This window comes from Eleginops maclovinus, chromosome 6 (genome assembly GCF_036324505.1).
Source record: "Eleginops maclovinus isolate JMC-PN-2008 ecotype Puerto Natales chromosome 6, JC_Emac_rtc_rv5, whole genome shotgun sequence".
In the NCBI taxonomy this organism is placed as follows: Eukaryota; Metazoa; Chordata; class Actinopteri; order Perciformes; family Eleginopidae; genus Eleginops; species Eleginops maclovinus.
In genome coordinates, this window is record NC_086354.1 from 4,211,815 (window position 1) to 4,235,858 (window position 24,044).

Genomic DNA, 24,044 nt, shown 5'->3' on the forward strand with positions numbered 1-24,044 from the left:
CCATTTTTTAAAAGGCCTATTGCACTTTTTTTTTTAATTGACGCTGGTTACATTTCTACCGACGCAAATAAGTAAAATAAACACCTCAATGTGCTATTTTTAAATTTTTTAAAGACATAGCCCAACATATTTAAAATTAATGAATAATCACGTTCGTTAAAGTTAGAAATAAATGATATTCTGACCTGTACGGTCAATGGATGGGCTTTCCTTAAACATTCAGGCTTTTATTGTGAAAGACATGGCAAGTGTGTCGTACTCAAAAATAATGCGAGCTTGACCCGGTCATAGCTTCAGTTGAGGAACTACACATTACTCACACATAATGACTATTGAAACAGCGCACTGGTAAATCCACGCAGACACACATTTCGCCAATTTGGATGACAACCTGAAAACTCGCAAATCGTTATTTATGTAGACGACTGGGTTGCGCCTGCGCCGTGATCCTACGTTTCCCCCCAGCTTGAGGTAACGCTATGTTGCTTGGCTTTAAAATCAGCAGCTGCTGCAAGGAGCAGAGGCGCGGACCAAGACAAACATCAGAGCGAGTCACACGGAGAGGACAACGCCACAGCTCCGGGCATTGGATCGTAGCAGGGTTTCAGGCTAACATGCAGGCATTTCTGTAAAAAAACAAGGTTTTTTATATGGAAGGCGCACTCATGTGGATGATCTACCACAGCCAGGTCCACGCAGTGAGATGATCTATTTTTGTGATGGCGAAGGGTCTGTTTCCACGGGCCTGGGTGAAAAAGTCTTTCTACTTCCAGGTAATGTCACAGTTTGATCTTTGATTTTTGGATTATGTGTGGGGTTGTGTTTGCATTGAGATCCTGTGTATAATGGCGTGGTCACATCAGGCTGACAGCTGGCAGCAGCTCCTCCCCGGGCCGCTCTGATGGCTGGCAGGTTGAGCATACCTGAGGAATGTGTCTGCTTATCAAGCTTAAATTGACAGTTTTTCTGCAGAACCCGAATGGTAAGTGCATGAAGAGCACGGGCCTGCCACTGAGAGTGTGAATAGCATGTGAAGAGGAACTGCTAATCCATGCCAAGATTACCCAGGCCAGGGAGGGATTTCTGTTTGGATCAATTTATTTTATTTTCCTCTCAAAAAAGATGGACCAGACTTCCACTCACAGTTGTTTCATCACCCCTTTTAGTGCCAGAGCAGCAATAATTCCTTTTGGGTACCAGTGGTTTACTGCCAGCCACTCCTCCCAGTACAGTAAGGAGATTATGAATGAATACAGGGTTGCCTTTGTTCTAGTGAAGAGTAAACATATTGCCCCATTACGGCATACAGTACAGTCTGCCTATCATAACTTTGTGCTCGGGCTAAAGTCCATGGATTACATTAGAAGTCAGGAGGTGATGGCAGGGCTGATTGAATCTGGTTTCAGACAATATTTAACTTCACCAGCCAGGGTTTCCTGTGGTATCACAAGTTGCTTAACGTTAGTATATCAACCACAATTAGGCTACACTTTCCCCTGTACACACTTAGACACACACAAACATACAGTATATTCTATGTTGATACAATATTTAAGCAAAACCGTTACTTTTGTTACTTCCTACTGACTTTCAAATTATTTTTAAGACAGTAATTAGTGTAGTACAAAGTGATAAAGATAAATAAAACAAATTAAGTATTTATAAGTGACTTTGGAATAGATGAAGGGAGATACCTCATTTAACATCTATTGAAGTAATAGAAATACAGATAAGGACCTAATAATAAATCCTTAAGAAATTAAACTGTAAGGCACAGTAAAATAAAATGACAAGAATGAAATAGGATGCAATGAAAGATGTAAACTGCCCTGAGGATAAAGCGATGTAGGCTTTAAATTATGACAGGTGCAAAATGAAGAAAAACTGTAACCAGCACCTACAACAAACACAAACATTAGAGACGGTTCCACTGTTGCTGACACTAAATCTAAAGGAAGTCTTGTTAGACGTGCTGGTTAAGAGCAACACACCAACCTGTGTTTGGAGAGGAGGAGTATCATGATCTGTTCTGGGACATGGTGTCTGGTCTACAGGGTTATCTGAATCACTTTGCAAAGTAAAACACAGCCTGGTTTATTTCCATTTTCCAGATTTGACCAGTTTTCCGGATTTTATTTATACCACTGTTATCTCGTTTACTCAGCCTACAACTTCTGTTCAGGACTAAACCCTGCAGCCCCGTACCTCTGAACATATGTCTGACTCAAGTAGGACAAATAGGCGTTTGATTTCCAAAGTTATTTTATAGTTTGAGTTTAAAAAGCCACATGAAAGCCACTTTCAGATTCCAAGAATTACTATCTTTCCTGTTGGGTTATATCAACTCAGCAGATCCTGAGTTATGTAACTCTTGGCGTGTTTGTACATTCAATTACATTACATTTAGCTGACATTTTTATCCAAAGCAAATAGCATACAATAGGTGAAAAATAAGATGACAAGAAGATACAAACTTTTAAAAAAAGCAAGAATCCTGCATTTTATTATAACTACTACAACACCTACAGCTACTATGGCTAAAGCTACTAATACTACAGCTACTACTACTACTAATTCAACTACTGTTGCTACTACTACTACTACTACTACTACTACTGTTGCTACTACTACTACTACTGCTACTGTTGCTACTACTACTACTACTACTACTACTACTACTACTACTACTACTACTACTACTGCTACTGTTGCTACTACTACTACTACTACTACTACTTCTACTACTACTACTTCTACTACTACTACTACTACTGCTGCTGCTACTACTACTACTACTACTACTACTACTACTACTACTACTACTACTACTACTACTCCAACCTATCACAACTACTCTTGCTACGGCTACTGCTATTATTACTACTATTACTACTATTACTAATACTACTGCTTCTACGGCTACAGCTACTGCTTCTGCTACTATGGCTACTACTACTACTGCATTGTCTTCAATAAACCAAACATTTCTAATAGACAAGTGAGAATTTTATTAGCAAACTTGCAAAACAGGTGGGATTTCACTCTGCATTGAAAATACAGTATATAGACTAAAGTATTGGGACACCTACACATTACACCTACAGGAGCTTTTATAAAGTGCCATTCCAAATTTTTAGGCATAAATGTGAAGTTGGTCCCCCGTTTGCAGCTGTAACACTTCCTCTCTTCTCGGAAGGCTTTCTCCAAGATGTTGGAGTGAGTCTGTGGGAATTTATGCCCATTCATCCAGAAGAGCGTTTGTGAGGTCAGACCCTGATGTTGAACGAGAGGGCCCGGCTCTCGATCTCCGCTCTAGTTCATCCCAAAGGTGTTCAGCGAGGTTGAGGTCATGGCTCTGTGCGGGCCAGCCCAGTTCTTCCACACCCAACCCATCCAACCATGCTTTTATGGACCTTGCTTTGTGCACTGGCACAGTCATGCTGCAACAGGAAAGGGCCTTCCCCAAACTGTTTCCATAACGTTGGAAGCATAGAATAGTCCAGAATGACTTGGTAAGATGAAGCATTAAGAATCCCCTTCACTGGAACTAAGGGGCCGAGGCCAACCCCAGAAAACATCCCATAGCATTATCCCTCTTCCACCAAACTTTACAGTTGGCACAATGCAGTCAGTAATGCCAGAGCTGGTCTGGAACTCTGCAGTTATTGAGTCAGCAGAGCTTTGGCCACTTTTACTCTGGGACCCCGCTCTGTAACTTTACGTGGTCTGCCACCTCCAGGCTGAGTTGCTGTGGTTCCTAAACGTTTCCACGCAATAATACCACTTGTTTATGGAATATCTAGGAGAGAAGAAATTTCACCAACTGACTTGTTGCAATGGTGGCATCCTATTACAGTACCATGTTGGAGTTCAGTGAGCTCTTTAGAACGACCCATTGTTTGACAAATGTTTGTAAAGGCAGACTGCATGGCTAGGTGCTTGATTTCATACACCTCTGGCAATGGGACTGAATGAAACACCTGAATTCAATGATGAAGAGGAGTGGCCCAATAGTTGTGTCTGTATAGTGTATGTACACTGTCAGCTGTCCTGTTATCAATGGGGAGCTCCTTCCACCATTTTGGAGCCAGGATTGCCTACAGGTGTGTTTTTGTTGAAAGGGTACCTCGGTCCCAGTCACAGTGCAGGAGAAGCAGGCCGATTGGCCAATGAGGGCTGTGTGCACATGCTGGAAAGTATGGTTTCATCATGTCCTGGATGTTCTTAGATAGATATTTCTGGCATATCCGTAATGAGTCTGGAAAGTTATTTTCTCACCGATCATCACCAACTTCTCTGTCAGTAGTTCCCAATGTGGAGGTCAGGACCTACACTGAGGGTTGCCAAGGCTTCAGGGGGGGTCACAAGGTCTTGTTTATCCTGGGTAACTGGACGTAACTGTTGACTGCTCGACAGTTTGCACCACAGGCTCTGTGTTATGTGGACTTTGCACATTTACCTCAATGGTCACATTCTTACGGCCTGCACTAACATGCTCCCTCTATCATCAGGGTTAATATCTGCTGCTGCCTCAGCTGTGTTACTGGTCATTTCATATAGGGGGAAAGGTTTTGTTGCTAAAGTATTCAATTTTTCTTAAATTGTAATATTTCTATTCCTTATAATATGTACTTTAACTATTCAGTTCAACTTCAGGGCCATTTTGGAACACGTTGTACACTTATACTACACAGCATTCAAATGCTATTCTGACACTTCAATCAGGAATCAATTACGTTTATCTCATGTTATCTTAGCTAAGACAAACGCGTATCGGGTAACATGGAAGAGGAGACAGTATAAATTACTAATTATACTAACTTACTAATTCAAGTTTCACTTCTTAAACTCAGATGCCTTTTAATGGGTTTGCACAACCATGCAGAGACACACAGACAACAAGCATATGTGACTTTTAGCCCACCATGTTGTATGTGTGTGTTCGTTTCATGCATGTGGCACCTCCATGCATACCAGTGGAGTCAGATCTGATAGTGCTGTGTAGTTGTTTTTTACGCCCCTGATAATCCTGGTCCCTCCCTGGAGGCCCACTATCTGTTTGTTCATCTGTTTGGGACACACAGTGTTTAAACAACAGCAGCTTGGCTCTAACACAAAGCTGTTGTTAAAGTGCAGGATACTTTAAAGATGTTTTCCATTAAAATGACTAACTACATGTAAAAATTTGTATCAGTAACCTAATCTTGCGTTACTTGTGGATTACATTTATCAAATGGAATGCAAATAAATACAGGAGAAAACTTCATTGTGTTATATAAAACAACAGCAGGCAACTATTTATCATTAGAAAAGAACAAACGTTTATAAGGCTTACAGAATAGTATAGTTTAAAAATGCAGTTTTAGTTGAATACATTCGTTAAAGACGACATATTATGTTCATTTTCAGGTTTATATTGTATTTATATATACACCTCTTTTCACCCTCTGTCTGAAACCAGAGCCCAGTCTGCTCTGATTGGCCATCTCTGTTGAGATTGGTCAACTTCTTCGAGATGTCCCGCCCCTTAATTTGTCACATACATTGTGTTGGATCTCGAGCCAATAGAAGCGTGAGTATCACATGGTGATGTCACTATGTTACAGAAGTAAACAATGGAATCCAATGGAGGCGTTTCAGGCAGGGGGAATGTGTGTGAGAGAAACTCCTTCTGTAGGAACACAGGGAAATTCAGCCTTTGCAGACCATTTGCATGCACTAAAACCTATATAACACACTACAGGAAAGGGAAACCCCAAAAAGCATAGTAGAGCCTCTTTAAAAGAGCAATCCATTTTTTTGGTTTAAAAGATCAGGTGTCTACCTACTGCATTATTAAAAAAAACATAATAAGTAGCCTCAATGTAAAACAAAAACAACATTCAGACAGAACATGTAGCTATTAGTACTGGACTACAAATTAGTATCATATCTATATACTGTATAACTGTGAACAATTAGATGTCGTCTCCTTAGATAATGACAGTATACATCTTTTTGAAGTAGCTGCAGGGGAATACAGTTACCTTTATTTTGTATCATGATTACGTGATCATGTTTATATGTAATCCATTGCGCCCTAAGCCTGTATGTGTTCCAAATTTGACCTGAACAAATTCCGTGATGTGTCTTTTCTTATAAAGTTCCAAACCAACAAAAACGTCACAATGTTAAAGTAATTTATGACTGTAAAAAGACTGTCTGAATCTGTCACTTTAATATTTGGTGAAGTTGCACAAGCAGATCTGTTAATCTGAGAGCTGTTTACCAAGTGCAGTAATCACAGCACATCCAAGATTACAAAAAGAAAGGCTTGTACTTGTTCCCTGCGTCACTAGGCACATATTTCGTTGGGATTTGGAAACTGTGCTGGGTCTGAATCGAGTGGAACAGCAGGCTGCCAAAATATACAGAACATAAGCTGTTCCTGCCGTGTGATCAGAGCAAGAATCAAAATCACTTTATCCTCCCAAGTGCAGTTACAGTCCTCGGAGAAAAGCTCTCCACAGTTTGGTTTTAAGTAAAAGTCTCAGACTGTGGCTGACACAGCAAATCTGACCCACATTCTCTTTCAGTGCTCCTTCCAAATGTTTCTTCTTTCATTTCTTTTTACTTGCTTACATTGCAGTAGACACTTTGGAACATGGATTCCCTTATCTGTGTATGTCTTGTTCTTTTTCAATTGTGTTCTGTAAATCTGTAGATTTCTTTGTCACTTTATACACTTTTTTCCGAAATGTTAATTATTTGGTATTTTTATCACTGCATTCCTGTGCTTTATTACCGGTACTGTTGAAAATAAGTAACATACGATATGACTTAGAAGCATCTCTGTCTGCAGGCATACTGTGGGACATGTGATGCGTGCATCCTGAGACACAGGCCGTAATTAGATTTATTTTATTAAGAGGCATAACTAGAACGACATGTGATGCCGTAGCAACTGGATTAGCACCTCCAAAGAATTTTCCAGCTTAATGAGCTATTGTTGCCATATGCCATATGACCACCTATCAGCCAACCAGTGGGCCATTTAAAGGGGCCATTTAATGCTCATTTTCAGGTTCATATTAGTATTTTTTTCCTACTACTGTGACGTTGTTTTTCCATGCTTTAATATTCAAAAAGCTCTTTATTTTCCTCATACTGCCTCTTTTTACCCACTGTCCAGTCTGCTCGGATTGGTTAGCTGGCCGGCTCTGTTATGACTGGTCAACCGCGTAGAGATGTTCCGCTCCTTATTTTATCAAGTACAGTGTGTTGGAGCGCTAGCCAATAGAAGCGCAAGTGTTTCATAGTGATGTCACTTGGTTACAGAAGTAAACAAAGGAGGGGTTTCAGGCAGGGGGGGGGGGGGGGGGGAGTGTGTGGTAGAGAACTCCTTCTGGAGGGAACACAGGGATTTTAGCCTTTGCAGACCATTTACATGCACTAAAATCTATAAAACACATCCAAAAATGCATAATAGGGCCTTAATTCTTACTGAAATTAGATGTGTTTTTTAAATGTTTTATGTTGGTTGTGTTTTTGTGGATAGTGTTTTATGTGCTTGAGGATTTGTGTGTGGACCCCAGGAAAATAGCCACGTCCAGGTTGGGGGTTTGATGAAGACAAAGGCATGAGATAAAATACATCAGAAGAGGAGAATACATATCAAACTTTTGAGAAGTAATCCAAGTAGTAATATCAATTTCTGAAAGTTTAACTTTATTCGCAACAATTCAAATGAATTCTCGAAATGCAAAAATAAATAGTCTTCTAATTTGTCCCCTTATTCAAGGCCATAGTATTCTGGTTTGAATTAACATTCCTATACGCATTACGTGTCTACAACATGATAATACATGCGTTGAACATTGAAAAATGGCGTGAACATTTTCAGGATGGCACAGCAGGCTGAATATGTTCTATACATTTTTGGACTAATCTTGACTGTAAATCAGGTACATTTTCAGGCTTTAGATTGATAGTTTCTGTGTGTGCCCTCCCTAAGCAGGCTCGGATCTCCTTCGTGCGGGTGAAGTATCTGTTCCTGACTTGGCTGACTGTGCTGGTGGGGAGCTGGGTGCTCTATGTGCAATATTCAGCGTACACAGAGCTGTGCCGAGGACACGAGTGCAAGAACGCCATCGTGAGTAATGGCTCTGTTTGTTTCCACCCTGCTATATCGATGATTTTGTAATGGGCTTTTATTTTGCAATTACCACTGCACAGGGAACACCTAGCCCGAGAGTGATGATGTTTAAAGGCTAACCTTTAATCTGGCTTCTGTGTGTGGCATCTAAAACATTTAGTGAATTCTTCTTGTGTTGTCTTTTGTTTAAGATGGAGAAATTTCATCTGATTATCAGACCTGCACGACCTAATATCATTTGATCTTTTTCTCCAAGTGTGATAAATACCGGAAGGGGATCATCGATGGGTCTGCCTGCAGCAGCCTGTGTGACAAAGATACTCTCTACCTGAGCAGGTGTCTGTCAACGCTGCCCAATAACCAGGTAGGATCTAAATTAGGAAACAAAGATGTAACTTTACGTCTTGCGATGTTTCAACTTGTTTACTATGTGATGAAATGTTCTCCAGGTGTACACAGGAAGCTGGGGGGACCACGATGGGATCATCCGCTGTAAGCTGGGGGAGGTTGTGCACTTAGAACTGGGCGAGGAGCCGGAGCCCCGGAAAGAAGCCCCCGTGTTCGACAAGCCCACCAGAGGCACTTCAGTGGAGAAGTTCAGAGAGATGGTCTTCAATCACCTCAAGGTAAAGGACTTTCATTTAGAACCAAATATCTTAGTCTAATGTGACGACCCCCCACCCCCCTAAGTTTTCACCCCTGTCTTTCCACCAGTCCAAGCTCGGTGAACAGACTAACCTCGCCAGCCTCGTCAGCCAGATCCTCTCGGTCGCCGACGGCAACAAAGATGGACGGGTGTCACTACCAGAAGCCCGCTCTACGTGGGCCCTCCTGCAGATGGATGAGGTAAAATAAGAAGCCTCTGAATGAGAATCTGTGGCACAAAATATGTTGTTTGTATACAATTTCTCAGCGTGGAAGACTGCTAATGTTTTAGTGAATCCTTAAATGGCATTGAAATGAATCTTAATATGTTTTGACAATTCCGTAATAAGACATGTACGGAACCTGTAAAGGGACACAGGGAATCTTTTTTTTTAATGTTTCTCGTGCGCACGCAAAAGTTTCCCCTGCTCACGCGAAAGTTTCTCATACTGATAAAACCAGAAAAAGATCGATGCATAAACCCATATGGATTTTGTGTAACTCAGGAAGACCAGGGCTACACAAACATAAGCAGTCCTCTGAACAGTATAACTGTATAATGTAAGCTTGTGTTTCGTAACTTGCTTTGCATGATCACTAGAAAGTATTTTCTCAGGGTGTTGCAACAAAATATTGCATGAGATAGGACCTGCATTTCGGATTGTGTTTCTTTATGCATGACAGTATGACTGTATGACAGTTCAAGAATTAGTTAAGCTGTATTTTGACCTGGGACTTCATCATAAAGACATAGTTACTTTACTTGCAAGTCTTCACCTTTATGTTGTGTCTCAGAGACATTTATAACGAATTCTGAAGTCGTGTGGTCTTTCTCGGCGCAAGAACTGCACCACTTTGGATCGCGTTGAGTTCATTGACGACGAGAAACTTTTGCGTGCGCTCAAGAAACTTTTGCGTGGGCACAAGAAACTTTCACGTGAGCACGAGAAACATTTAAGTTTTTTTTTTTTTTTCCCCATGTCCCTTTACAGGTTCCGTAGATATGTTATAGGTAGCATTTTCTTTTTATCTGGCATTGCAATTTAAAGATCCCCAAAATAATTGGTAGCATCTTTCTTTTAAAACAATCTACAGAAGGCAAGGCAAGGCAAGTTTATTTATATAGCACCTTTCAACACAAGGCAATTCAAAGGGCTTTACGAGACATTAAGAGCATAAAAAATAGTGCAGCAGAAACACATTATAAAAAGGCATTTCAAAACTGTCATTTAAGAGCAAAGATAATGAAATAAACACAACAGGTATAAAATACATGAATAAAAGTCACAGTGCAATGTTAGATCAGAACAGTTCAATTAAAAGCAGCGGCAAAAAGAAATGTTTTCAGCCTGGATTTAAAAGTAGTAAGAGTAGCAGCGGCCCTGCAGGGTTCTGGGAGTTTGTTCCAGATATTTGGAGCATAATAACTGAACGCTGCTTCTCCTTGTTTAGATCTAAGTCCGGGGACAGAAAGTTGACCCGTTCCAGAAAACCTGAGAGTTCTGGATGGTTCATAATGTAGCAAGAGATCACAAATGCATTTTGGGCGCTACTCCCCTGGTGCTGCACAATAGCTGCCCACTGCTCCTAGTACTAGGATGGGCTAAATGCAGAGGACCAATTTCACTGTGTGTGCTCTGCTGTGTGCATGTATGTGACTAATAAAGAGGGTTTCATCCTCCGATTCTATCTATCTAAACCATTCAATGCTTTATAAACCAGCAGCAGAACTTTGAAATCAGTTCTCTGACAGACAGGAAGCCAGTGTAAAGACCTCAGAACTTGAGTAATGTGATCCACTCTCTCGGTGTTAGTGAGGACTCGAGCCGCAGCGTTCTGAATCAGCTGCAGCTTTCTAATGGATTTCTTAGTGAGACCTGTAAAGACACCGTTACAGTAGTCCAGTCTACTGAAGATAAAAGCATGGACAAGTTTTTCTAGATCCTGCTGTGAAATTAGTTCTTTAATCTAGAGATGTTCTTCAGGTGATAGTAGGCGGACTTAGTGATTGTTTTAATGTGACTGTTGAAGTTCAGGTCAGAGTCCAGGACTACACCTAGGGTTCTGGCGTTAGCTGTTGTTTAGAACATTGCTGACTGAAGCTCAGCACTGACTTTTTGTCGTTCCTCCTTCGCTCCAAAAACAATTACCTCGGGTTTGTCTTTAATTGGAGAAAGTTCTGACTCATCCAGTCATTGATTTGTTCAGTGTTTTAATTGGAGCATAGTCTCCTGGTGAAATGGTAATGTACATTTGTGTATTGTATCTGCATAGCTATGGTAACTTGTTTTGTTGCTTTTCATTATCTGAGCCAGTGGTAGCATGTAGATATTAAAGAGAAGAGGCCCCAAGATGGAACCTTGAGGAACCCCACATGTCATATTTGTCAGCCCTGATAGATAGAGCTGCCTATAGAAACAAAGTGTTTCCTGTCCTTTAAGCAGGATTCAAACCAATTTAGAACTGTTGCTGAAAGTCCCAACCAGTTTTCTAGTCGGTCTAGCAATATGTTGTGGTCAAGTGTCAAAGGCAGCGCTGAGATCTAATAATACTAACACTGAGATTCTGCCACTGTGTTTAAGTGGATGTCATTGAAGACCTTAACAAGAGCAGTCTCAGTGCTGTGGTGCGGTCGAAAGCCTGATTGGAACACATCGAAACAGTTATTTGCATCCAAGAAATTACTCAGTTGTTTAAAAACTACTTTTTCAATGATTTTACCTAGAAATGGGAGGTTTGATATGGGCCTGTGATTATTCATCACTGAAGCGTCTAGATCAGGGGTGGCCAACCCGCGGCTCTCGAGCCGCATGTGGCTCTTTGCCCAGTCTCATGCGGCTCCTCAGTTCATATGGAATTTTAATTGTGTTTTTTTTTGCGCATATGTATCCAAGTTCAAATAGGGTTAACGACACACAAGTTCCAGGCCAATCGTTACACAGAGTTTTTGACACAGAAGTGCTTTAGCCAATCAGAATGCAGATCCTGCAGTACAGGGGGCGGGTTCTACTGCACTCGCGATGTGACAGGGAAGAGAGAGATCTGCTTCTGAACGGCGAAAATAAAACTCAGATAAAACCCTAATAACTCAATACAAAGTTGTCAGATCAAAACGGTAACACATTGCAGTTGTAGATTTGTGTGTGAGAGGGCCTGCTCACGGAAAGCTGGCCACCGACACAGAAGGACTCCTGAGTTGCTGAATCGCGATAAGGAAATAAATAAGAGAAAGTGCATCTTCTGCCAGTCACAGGGTAAACGTTGAGATAGTTATCATGAGTGGATAATTAACTAAAATACACTTCATTTATTTTTTAAATAACTGTCATGAAGCAGTATTTGAACCAACCTTAGTCATGGGTTTGTTTTGAATACCAACATTTGAATATTGTAAGCCAGATTTGTAAAGGAGTGCTCAACGCAATGAATGCCAACTTATTTCAAAAAACCAGCATGCATAGTAATACAAAAAATAGTTTTCATATGATTAAGTGAGAGTGTTTGTGAGGCAGTAAACACAATCTTAATGGCTGAAAAACACTGGCCTCTAGTACTACTGATTTCTGTCAATATCATGGTGTGTGACATTTACAAGAAGTCTGGCTGACTGTGTGACAGAGTGTGTCTATATTGGATAGGAATAGGGTGAGGGAGCACACCAGTGGCGTAGCTATACCTATTTTAGGTGAACTTCAGCCCACCTAAAAAAAATAAATCCCACCCAAATGAACATTTTGAAATTGAAAGAAAATGTATATATATATATTTTATGTCTCACATTAGTGATGAGAGTTGTGCCCCCTCCCCTTACCAAGACCACACAGTTCTATTGTGTAGCCTCTTAATTTTGCTCTCAAAGTGCACCAGAAGCATGCAATTCACTTTCAAATGTCTTTAAAAATTTGCCCGGGGAAGCATGCCCCCGGACCCCCCTAGAGGATGTGAAGTCCACCCCACTCAAACTTCAAAACTAGCTATGCCCCTGGAGCACACAGAAAGGGTGAGAGCAAAAGAGAAAGGGCAAGAGAGAAGTGGGCTGACATACATCCACGATGTGTGTATGATGTGGCTCTTTGCAGTAACACAGTCAAATAATTGTCTCTTCGTCTCTGACTGGTTGGCCCCCCTGGTCTAGATTATTCTTTTTAAAGAGCGGTTTAATTACTGCAGTTTTCAGGGCCTGTGGAAATACACCTCAGTGAAGAACCCTGTTACTATATGAAGTAGATCTGAGGACATGCTATGAAAAACTGTTTTGAAAAAGCTTGTAGGTATAATATCAAGGCAGCAGGAGGAGCACTTCAGATGTTGAATAATATCCTCTAGGTCTTTATCATTAATCTGATGGAATTGTGTCATGGTGTTTGAATTGATTTTAAGTGGACACAAGGACAACTCATTTGCTGTACCTGATACAGAAACACCGACAGCCTGTCTGATTTTCTGAATTTTGTCAGTGAAGAAGGAGGCAAATTCATTGCAGGCCCTGGTGGATTGAAATTCAGAGGCTACTGACACATTGTTAGTCTCTCAATGGTAGCAAACAAGGCACGTGAGTTGTTTGTGTTTTTGCCCATGATGTCAGAGAAGAAAGCCTGTTGTGCATTTTTTAATTCCAAATTATAAAAGTCAAGTCTTCCTTTATAGATTTCAAACTGAACCTAGAAAAAAAAGCTTTTCTAGACTCTCTTTTCTCTGTTCTGACGCTCATGGCCTTTCTCCTTGGAGATATTTCCTTGCCACACACTTCCTTTACCTTAGTGGGAGCAATGGCATCTATGACATTTTTAACTTTTGACTTAAATAGATCGACTAGCTCATTTACTGAGATGTTAGCAAGTACATTTTTGTGGTAATCTCTTTTTGAACATTTGTGTGAACAGAAATAGAGCTCTCAAAGAAAACACACGAATGATCAGAGAGTGCAACATCAGTCAGCGCAACCGCAGAGATGTTCAGACCCTTTGAGATGATTAAGTCTAGAGTGTGCCCCTTGTTGTGCGTCGGAACCGTTACATGCTGAGTCAGTCCGTAGTTATCAAGAACACAAAACAGTTCTTTAGCCCCTCGGGCTTGTCAACATGGATGTTAAAATCACCAACAATGACTAGTCACTAGACAGTCAAAGTCAATACACATTATAGACAGCAGTTCAGCAAAGTCATCAAAAAAGCTTGCACAGTATTTGGGGGGGTCTATAGATGTTTAGGAACATAGCTTGAGAGAAGCATTTCAGCTGAAGGGCCACATATTCAAAAGATGGGAAGGTTCCATAAGAGGTCTGCTTGCATTGAAGGGAATCATTAAACAAAATAGCAACTCCACCCCCTTTCTTATGCATTCTAGCCTGACTCATAAAACTAAAGTTGGGAGGGTTTGATTCGATAAGAACAGCTTTGCTGTTATTTTGGTTTATCCAAGTTTCAGTTAAAAACATCAAATCCAAATTGTGCTTGGTGATAAAATCATTGATTAAAAATGTCTTTCCTGATAAAGATCTGACGTTTGATAAAGCTAGTTTCAGCTTGTTGAATACACTATCAGTCTGATTTTGTGTGACAAGCTGTGACTGATGTGGAATTGCAGCTAAATTTGATAAATTCACACTAACAGTTGAGCGCTTTCTGTTTCTAAGCTGATTCCCCGTTGGTAATCTATAACAGGGTCCCGGCATGTTCTGGAAAGAGTTGAGAGTGCCATACACCCTTGAGCCTGGACCCAGCACATATCAGTTAAAGGTTGTTGCCTTTTCTCTACACACATCCTTATCAGGCTCCGGAGACAGCGGATGCAGTCTCGAAGGGGGAGGAGGTGGTGCACGTTTTGTTTTGGATGATTGTGGTAGGCATGGTGATGAATAAGGGGGAGCTGGTGCATTTGTCTGCTTCGGTGATTGTAGTTGAGGTACGGGGGTCTGCTTGCGAATCTCCTGAACCATGTTCAGGCAGGAGCGTAGGCGGTCACTGAGCTGGTGGTTGGAGGAGTCTGGGCTCAGAAAGCTGGATGGCGGTTTGGGTGTTGAAGGGAGAGTATCCTCAAAGGCGTTGATAAGGGGGATGGGTGGCAGTCGAGCCCCTTCCTTTTGTCTCATAGGTCTCCTATAATCACGACTCTCCTCAGGCAGCTGCAGTGATAGGTCTTCAAGGTTTTCTATGCACTGTGTTGTGTCTTTCTCCTGTTTTGATTCCTGTTGTTCCTTGTCCTTGGCATAGGGAGCAGATTGATGACACAGGCAGTTGAATATGTTAAAAATAAACAATTTTACTCCTGACTTGTTCAGACAAAGTCCATCTGCCTTAAAAACATGTCTGCGGTCCCAGAAAAAGTTAAAATTGTCAATAAAATGGACAGAATCTTCAGTACAGGCAGTTGAGAGCCACGTGTTCAGTGCGAACAATCTGCTGAATCTCTCCACTCCTCTTCTGACTGGCGGTAGAGGGCCACTGATGAACACCTCAGCATTTAGATAGCTGACAGTTTTCAAGAGACATTTAAAGTCTTCTTTCAGCACTTCTGACTGATGTTTGACATCATTTGTTCCAATGTGCAGTACCACATTTTTCACAGTCGTGTGTTCAGCCCCAATATGCAGGATCCTGTTAACCAAGTCAGAGACCATATCCTTGAGAAAACAGAGTACTTTGGTGTTGTTTAGACTTTTTAAATCTCTCACAGCAGAGTCACCCACAATCAGAGTTTCAGGCCTAGTCATTAGCTTTCCCTGTAGCCTTTTACTTTCTGAGTAACTTTTCGTCCTTACCCTGCTGTGTGAAGAAGACAGGTTATCCAGGTCTTCAGAAAAAGATCTTCGGTTCTGTGTCAGTGGAGCATATCTGTTCTGAAGTGGCACGCCTGGTTGTTTAGGAGGATTGTTTGCAGTCCTCCCTTTAGCAGCTGTCCACGGCTGTTTCTAGTATGAACTGGGGTTGAGGAGGCGCTCTGCCTGGGTGATATCAATTCGTCCACCCAAATCCTATTTAGATGATTTACTCTTAGGCTTTGCACCCAGAGAGTTCCAGGGAGGACCACCACTTGTAGATTTATCACCCAGCACAAAGCCCTCTTGTTCCTTGGAATCCTTGTAGCTGCTAACTAGCTGTGAGTTAGCATGCCCTTGTAGAATGCCTTTCGCATTGTCGTGACACAGGTCAGGATATCAGAACACACAGCTTTATGTATAAGGGTCTACGTCTGCTAGCTACGGAGAAATGGCGAAGTGTCTTATCTAGACAGCCCTTATAATTTAGCAAAAACGCTTGCAAACTCTCTTCCCAACAACCTGTACTAACTTGTGCTAACCCTGATCTGCCAACAAAAAAAGTAGTTTAGCTCTTTAGTGAGACACACTTTTGCTTTGTTTCCAAGGTGCTGCTGGGCCTCCTGCTGCAGGACCGCGGTCACACTCCTCGCCTCCTCGGCTTCTGCGGGGATCTGTACATGACGGAGCGCGTCCACTACGGGCCCCTGTACGGATTGACTCTACCCTGGCCGCTGGTGTCCTGGGTTCCCAGCAGCATGCAGCGCACTATGGACCAGTGGTTCACCCCTTCATGGCCTCGCAAAGCTAAGATCTCCATGGGCCTCCTGGAGCTTGTGGAGGACATCTTCCATGGCACCTACGGCAGCTTTCTGATCTGCGACCTCGCTGCGGCGCACTTTGGTTACACCGACCGACACGAACTCCGTCTGACTGACGCCCGGGGGGTGGTGTCTGAGGATGAGTTTAAACGCACCATGCGGGCGCTGAAGTGTGAGACGGACGCTGACTGTGTGTACGGGGTGGACTGCCGGACCTCGTGTGACTTGTCGGAGAAACGATGCAAGGAGGAGCCGGTTCAGCCCAACCTGGCGAAGGCGTGCGGCACACTGAAGGACTACCTCCTGCGGGGGGCACCTTCAGGGATGCGGGAGGAGCTGGAGAGGCAGTTGTATTCCTGCATGGCTCTCAAGGGCAGTAATGCTGGACAAATGAACATGGAGCACTCGCTTATTCTCAACAACCTGAAGGCTCTTCTGTGGAGACAGATCTCGCACACCAAGGACTCGTGACGAGGACGGGAAGTCACCTGAAGTCCGTTCCTCACACAGAGTATTAAAGATGCTGTGATTTAGGAATAGCAAATTTACTTAAGTAGTTTTTATTTACTCTTAACACTCTTGAATGGTCAGACTGATGGAGACTCTACCTCCTCTCCCTGAGTGTCAGAGGTTCGGGGCCTGGAAACCAAGGCTAAGAACTTTGAAATACTAAAATCAACTGAATGTTTGCATGTTACTGTCAGTCACACTCGAAGCCCATCATGCAGCCACACTATATTGTACCGTATTGTTCACCACAGTGGAATGTTTTTTGGGGCACTGCTGGAAAAATGAAACAGATGTCTCGCGCTGGGAGACCGAATTGCTGTTCTTACCACTGAATCATGCAGATATGTATGGCCTGAGAAAGAAGATGTAAAATCGCGGTGTTGTACAAAGCCCCAGTTGGAAGTGTAATGACATTGCACTATTATAGGATAGGCTTCTTGATTTGGTTGTGTTGAACGGGACATATCATCTCACTTTTCTATTGCTTTTGAACTTACAGCCCATATCAGGAATGTTACCTACCCACAAACTGAGAAATAAGATAACTCAGTCAGTTTCCTTTATTAGAAAACATGTGATTCAACAAGTCATTCATGTTTGGCTTCCCTTCGTTTGTCACATGTAGCCTCATTAGAATAAACCCCCTCTCCAAGTACTTTTGCAAATGTGTGCCAAATTCTTATTTTTATTTTAGCCAATTAAAGCAGACCTGGCTTTTTTGGGACTATGTCTTAAAGAGACAATCGGGATGTTGTGGCCAGACACGGTTTAGAGAGTTAATTAAAGTCACAGAATGAGAAAAATAATGTGTTTTATGAACATTAAAGCATGAAAACATTATCTATAACAACCCATAAAACAAATAAGAACCTGGAAATGAGCATGATATGTCTCCTTTAAAGTTCCTTCAGCACTATAACATAATCAGGGAGTGTACCTAGAAAATTCTGCGAAAAGACCAAACAAAGGATTATTTTTTAAGTCTGTTGTACTTAGCTATAAACATGTTGCTGCCCACTAAGAGTATACATCTATATAAACAAAATTATACTTTCCCTTTTGAAGGAAAGTGATTTTTTTTTCCTGTTACGACTACTTTAAGCTGTGGATTAATTCGAATTTGGTGCCCAAATGAAGGAACGAAAATGAACTTCATACTGTGCAACTAGACTTACACTCTAGCCCTGGCTGTACAGAACGGTGAACTGCTGGTTTTCAGGGGTTTTCTTTACAATAATTAAAATATATAATATCACAAGACGTCACCTTTAACACGTAGCCTACAGATAAGTGACAATGGAGAAGGACAAGCCAGGAAGCATTGAACTTTTAATTGTCACTCATCTGCATAACAAGGTGAGGCAGTTTATTCAATTCAAAGTGTAAAATGTGAAGGATATGTCTGTCAGTATTCCATCGACAACACCCTGTATGTCAGTGCGCATCACTCTGCTGTACATTTTCTCACCTGTAACACTAGTGACATTTTCAAAGCTGAATCAATGACAAGGAATATTAATGTATTTCATTTGTGAATGTTATCTACTTGTACTTCTCACTGCAAAGAGCATTTGTAGCAATGTGCTATATCACATTTTTGGGGGATTTTGACTCAGTGCCATAGAAATCATGCTGAAATCATTCATGAATGTTTACCACTGTGATGGTGGAGATCTGTATCAAAGTGTGGTCACATCTGAATGCTGAACAAAGAGGATTTTTCACGATCCCTTCCAGAAGTTGTGAAGCTGCTGTGACGAGTCAACATCCTGGCTTGTGTAAACCACTTTAAATAGACATGACCTGTAGAGCATGTCCAGCTTGTGGTCAATGCTGCTGTTTGAATTTTGAAAATGTAAAAAAGAAAAAGTTTACTTATTGAAGAGACCAGCATGATTTGCACAATTAAACTACATACCACTTCTACCACTACCACTGGGACCATTTCTTACTTAAAGAAGCCCTATCCTACCTTTCCTGTAGAAAATGTTGGGTTTGTGTGTATGTAAATGGTCTGCAAAGGCCTGAAACACCTCCATTGGACTCCTTTGTTTACTTCTATAACAGTGACAGCACTCCTAACATTTTACATGTGAAGGGGGCTAAGGGGCGTGACCTCTGTAAGCGGTTGACCAATCATAGCAGATTGGGCTCTGGTTTCAGACAGAGGGGGAAAAGAGGTGCTGCAGCACAGGCAGTATGAGAAAAATAAAGAGCTTTCTGAACATTAAAGCATGGAGACATGTCCCAGGAGAGGCATAAAAGAAAGAAAGAAAAATATTCCCTCGTCGAGTAAAGTACCTAGCTCTACTTCCACTTTAGTGAGGATTCACTTCACTAATTCTTATTGGGCAATAATTGTTGTATGTACTCAAATACATTTATCTAGTGGCTTTAAATAATTGATACAAATGAAGAATGCATCCAGTAGTTATACATTACCTCACAAAATGTAATGCATAGCTGTTTTACAAGCAGTGAAGTATGCGTATTTAAACCATGTACAGCTGTTCCAATATTAAGAGACTTTAAGGGAGTTAATGCTCTCCACAATTAGAAACACTAATCAAGAATAGAAACTGAAGTTATGGCTCTTAAACAAGTCTGATATATTAAATACAGCTCTGAAACAAAGGGGTTCAGTAATTAAGATCATCTTTACTCCAATTCAAGCGTCCCCTTTTACCTGTCGCCTGGAGCTTCCATTCCTGATAGTTCTCAATAATAACTGCACTGTGGTACCAGTATCCCATGGAACCGTGTCTAAAAATAGGCTGCGTTTGGTGCTTGAATTGGAAGTTGAAGGTGTAGGTGCCTCCCATGAATAGATATTTATAGAATAAAGATAATAGCTGTAAATATTAATCATGGGTGTAGTTTAAGCAAGGGCAAAGAAAGCCTTATTAAAGTACAAACAACCACTCACACGACTCGCTGAAAAAAAGAACTGACAGACAAAGGTTGAGTTTGCAATAAATTTATTTGTCTGATGCGTGTTGTGTCGTCTCAGCGGGGACGCTAACCGTCCCCTTCTTCTTGCTCTTGCGCTCGTAAGAAGCTGGCCTTTTTCTGGGCAACGCGGTCCTTCCTCTGTGCCAGAGATAACTTGGCGCGATTCCACCTGCCGGAAACAAAACACAACAAGAGCCCCATTAACATTCAGCTCAGCGGAGGGAAGTGTTTGTCCGCTCGCCACTGGGAGCTCCCCGCTACAGAAAGTCAATACTTGGACAGGATTTTCCCAGGGTAGCAGTAATGTGTCAGGGGTTCTTTAAAGGTTGCATGGTAGATTTTGCTTTTCCTTCTGGTCTCGTTATATTGTTTATTCTTCTAGCACGCTCTGCCAAATGGTGACAGTGACAGGCGTTTGCTGTGGTTCGTCTCGCTTCTCTCAGCCCCGTCTTGAAAGGACAGTAAACATCAGCTAGTGCATATGAAGGACCAACTACATTTAGCTCAGTGGGATTTGTAACATCATCAAGAAGCAGAGAAGAACCAACAGCCACCAATTGAACCCGTCACCACCCACAGTGGAAACAATGTGATATTTATATGAGATAAGCCAACGGAATAACACCGAACCTCGTTTTAAAGTAAATCTCATTCAATATTAATCTTGAGCCAATTTGGGGGAAAAATGTATACCACACGAGACAGATTTGGAAGGTGAGTTTCCTCTGTCTTGGAGCTCCCCAGTATAGAAAGTCAATAAGACAGGGTTTTTCCCAAGGTAGCAGTAATGTGACAGGGGCTCTTAAAAGGTTGCAGGGTAGATTTAGCTCCAAGAACGAGGAATCTCACCTTTAAATGTGTCTCGTGTGTTACAGCATCATGGCTTAGAGAACAAAAAGAGCAAGTGACAGATGGAAACAAGAACCCACCTCTTCTTCTTGACGTCTTTTAGGGGTTTCTTTTCGTGGACGGGGTTTGCTCTGATGCTGGCGTGTGCTTTTTTGTACATTTCTTCAACCTGAAAAGAACAGAAAGATGGTGTTAATGCACGATGCATGAATCGAGATTTGACTTTGTGCGTGCTGGTTCGTCTCGCTTCTCTCAGCCCCGTCTTGAAAGGACAGTAAACATCAGCTCGTGCATATGAAGGACCAACTACATTTTGCTCAGTGTGATTTGTAACATCATCAAGAGGCAGAGAACCAGCAAACACAGAAGTCAATTCACTGACAAACTCAGGTAGCCCTGCTCAGGCTGATGCAATTGTGCAAAAAAGATGAAACCTCGTTTGGAAACGCGTTGAGAACATAACTTCAGAGTGGTGGTGTGGGTCCACAGAGGTAACCTTAACTGTTGCTATGATCTCAGAAATCCTGAAATCCATTCACCTCATTGTTTCCTTTTTATTGCATCACATAAATGACACTTCTTCAGTAGGGCTTCTTTAACTCTAAGTTTTAGATTGAAAGTAAACCTTTGACTGTTCTCTAGTGGACAACTTATGTAATTGAGTATTTCTCTTTGTAAATTTCTTACTGAGCAAACAGTGCTGATATCTGTAAATTATTGTTTACATTTATTTTCCCGTTCCTGCATTTAAAAAATACTCTGGCTACAAGTAACTTCAAACCAATCACTTTCCTATATTTCCTAATCTTTTTTTTTAGGTCTGGGTATTCAACCAGTAGATAACTTTTAAAGAAACAAATTAATCAAATCCTCCTTATTCAAACTATATTTGAGTTTGTTTTTATTCACATATATGGTATTGTCATGATCATTTTGGGTGATTTCATAAATTAATATAAAGAATAATATGAGAATAAAGACTATAATTTTAGGCAAATGTGTCCGACTGTAGCTGTGTCATGTGTCTCCATCTTACTGCGTCTGGCGTGACTCCGTTCTTGATGAAGCGAGAGAACTGTTTCTTGTAGGCGTCTTCGTCTTCCTCCATCAGGTAAGCCATGTAGTCGGCCACGTTCATGCCCATGATGTGTTTCCGATGCACCTCTGCGTCAAACTCTTTGCTCTCTGTGTCGTAACCCGGGAAACGTTTTAGACTAGAAGGGAGAGCAGAGATCGCATTATGTTTAGTGACAGAGTAAGACCATTCAACATTCACACTTTCCATTTTGTATGTTATTCTTCCTGTCCCTTGTTATATTGTTTATTCTTCTAGCAAACTCTGCCAAATGTTCACAGACAGGCGTTTGCTGTGGTTTCGTCTCGCTTCTCTCAGCCCCGTCTTGAAAGGACAGTAAACATCAGCTAGTGCATATGAAGGACCAACTACATTTAGCTCAGTGGGATTTGTAACATCATCAAGAAGCAGAGAAGAACCAACAGCCACCAACTGAACCCGTCACCACCCACAGTGGAAACAATGTGATATTTATATGAGATAAGCCAACGGAATAACACCGAACCTCGTTTTAAAGTAAATCTCATTCAATATTAATCTTGAGCCAATTTAAAAATTGAGTGACGCAATGGTTTGTTTATTTAAATAAATAAGCACAGAACAAATATTTAGCCCCTTAAAAATCTATTCATATTCATTACAAATATCATTTGGGCTCACTGCATATTGGTTTTTGGAGATCTTTCTTTAATGCAACTGTGCTGACCTGTGAGGAATGGCCAGCCCTCCGTCGACGGCCCCCTTCAGCACTCCGAACACCTTGTTCCCTGTGGTGGTTCTGGCCAGGCCTGCATCCAGGTAACATGTGAAGGCACTCGGCTGTCCGTCAATGCTCTCTACATTGAACTCGTCTCCCGTCACCTCCACCTGGCCCTCATACACCTGATCCATGCCGAACTTGTGCAGCAGCTAAGGGTAGCAGAAAAATACAAAAGAGGATGTTAGAATACACAGATCTGTTTACAGCAGAAACCACCCGATGATCACACTCTTACTGATTTTGATGCAATAAACCCAACATTTCAAAGTGCAATGTCAGCACAAATCTCAGAAATGTGCTGCAGGGTTTCCCACACATAAGACTTTACTTGGGCGGGCCGCCTAGGTATATTAACGGCCGCCAAAGTATGTTTGGCAACCCATTTAGGTTTTTGTTTTTTTTGTTTAATCCCTCCGAGCACGACGCCATCCTTGATCACAGTATATTTCAGATATGTGGGAAACACTGTGCTGACACCTGCAACTTTCTGTGTGTATGTGCTCTTACCCGGCGAGCCAGCAGCAGCCCGGTGCAGTAGGCCGCAGCGTAGTTGGTAAGGCCTACAGCGATGCCATATTTGGGCAGCTCGTGAGAGTATGCAGCACACACAATCTGGTCTCCTTCGATCTTTGCATAAGCAATCTGAAAAGAATGACAAGGTCAGGTAAGTAAGGGGGGTTATCAATAAGTGACCACATGGGAGTCAAACAGTCTTGCAGTTATTGACCTGGCAGCAGATGTCCCTGTTGGAGAACCTGACGATGATTCGGTACTTGGGTGTGTTGTACTTGTTTTTGTCCTGCACAACCAGGCGCTTCCTGGCGAAGAAATCTGTTTTCCCCTCTGTAGAGACAACAAGAAACAAGGGTTAGTGGTGCACCATTTAAAAAAACTGATGCAAAATACAACCAATCCTGTGAAGTTGGGGTAAAGAGATTACTCTTACCTCTCCTTCTCCTGAATTTGACTTGATATCTCTTGAAGTAGGACTTGTTCTTCACCACTTTGACGAAACCCTGAGTGGAGAGTCAACATGTTAGCATATGCTAACTATAAGCGGGAGAATAACATTTAAAAGTAACATAAATAATGTCAGCCGTTTTGAACTCCACTGTGTTGACAATGTCATATAAAATAACTCAGTGTATTTATAAATAGCGTGGTATGGAATGTAGTTCAGCTGAGGTTTCGTCAGCCGTGGAGGTGCCACGCTGGAGCTCAGAAGCTCGCCGGCCCTGTACGACCGAACAGCCTCAAACATCCACGAACATCTGCCGCTCAAAACGCTGGAAACATTTTTCTAACCTCCCACACATCTCTAAACACCCTGGCTGTGTGCACTGGATGAATATTGATATATGTTACTCACCATTTTGAGTGGATTTTGCACCTCTTCCTCCTGGACTCAGAAGTGCCTCTGCAGCAGCGGAAGGTTAACTTGGCTCTCAACTGTTCGACGTCACGTCTGTGAGGATGAAGCGCCCCCTGGTGCCCCGGAGTACAACATGGGTGCGCCGACAGGGGGCAGCAGCGACACAGCA

The 24,044-nt window shown here is 41.9% G+C and overlaps 2 protein-coding genes across 3 annotated transcripts; one reads left to right on the plus strand and one right to left on the minus strand.

Annotated features, from left to right (window-relative positions):
• The first annotated feature begins 286 nt into the window (after window positions 1–286).
• dipk1aa (divergent protein kinase domain 1Aa) lies at window positions 287–18,799 on the plus strand. 2 transcript variants are annotated; one of them, XM_063886370.1, is made up of 6 exons: window positions 287–773; window positions 7,994–8,131; window positions 8,391–8,498; window positions 8,584–8,760; window positions 8,849–8,980; window positions 16,145–18,799. In XM_063886370.1, the coding sequence occupies exons 1-6, from the start codon at window positions 720–722 to the stop codon at window positions 16,826–16,828; spliced, it is 1,293 nt and encodes a 430-aa protein (XP_063742440.1). In that variant the 5' UTR covers window positions 287–719; the 3' UTR covers window positions 16,829–18,799. The 2 variants fall into 2 exon arrangements, with proteins under 2 accessions (XP_063742440.1, XP_063742439.1); XM_063886369.1 differs by having other exon boundaries at window positions 7,997–8,131.
• A 1,029-nt stretch (window positions 18,800–19,828) lies between these two features.
• rpl5a (ribosomal protein L5a) lies at window positions 19,829–24,044 on the minus strand. The gene is made up of 8 exons (XM_063886427.1): window positions 23,873–24,044; window positions 23,450–23,519; window positions 23,231–23,346; window positions 23,011–23,145; window positions 22,450–22,652; window positions 21,705–21,882; window positions 20,749–20,837; window positions 19,829–19,988 (listed from the first exon to the last, which is right to left on the minus strand). The coding sequence occupies exons 1-8, from the start codon at window positions 23,873–23,875 to the stop codon at window positions 19,886–19,888; spliced, it is 897 nt and encodes a 298-aa protein (XP_063742497.1). The 5' UTR covers window positions 23,876–24,044; the 3' UTR covers window positions 19,829–19,885.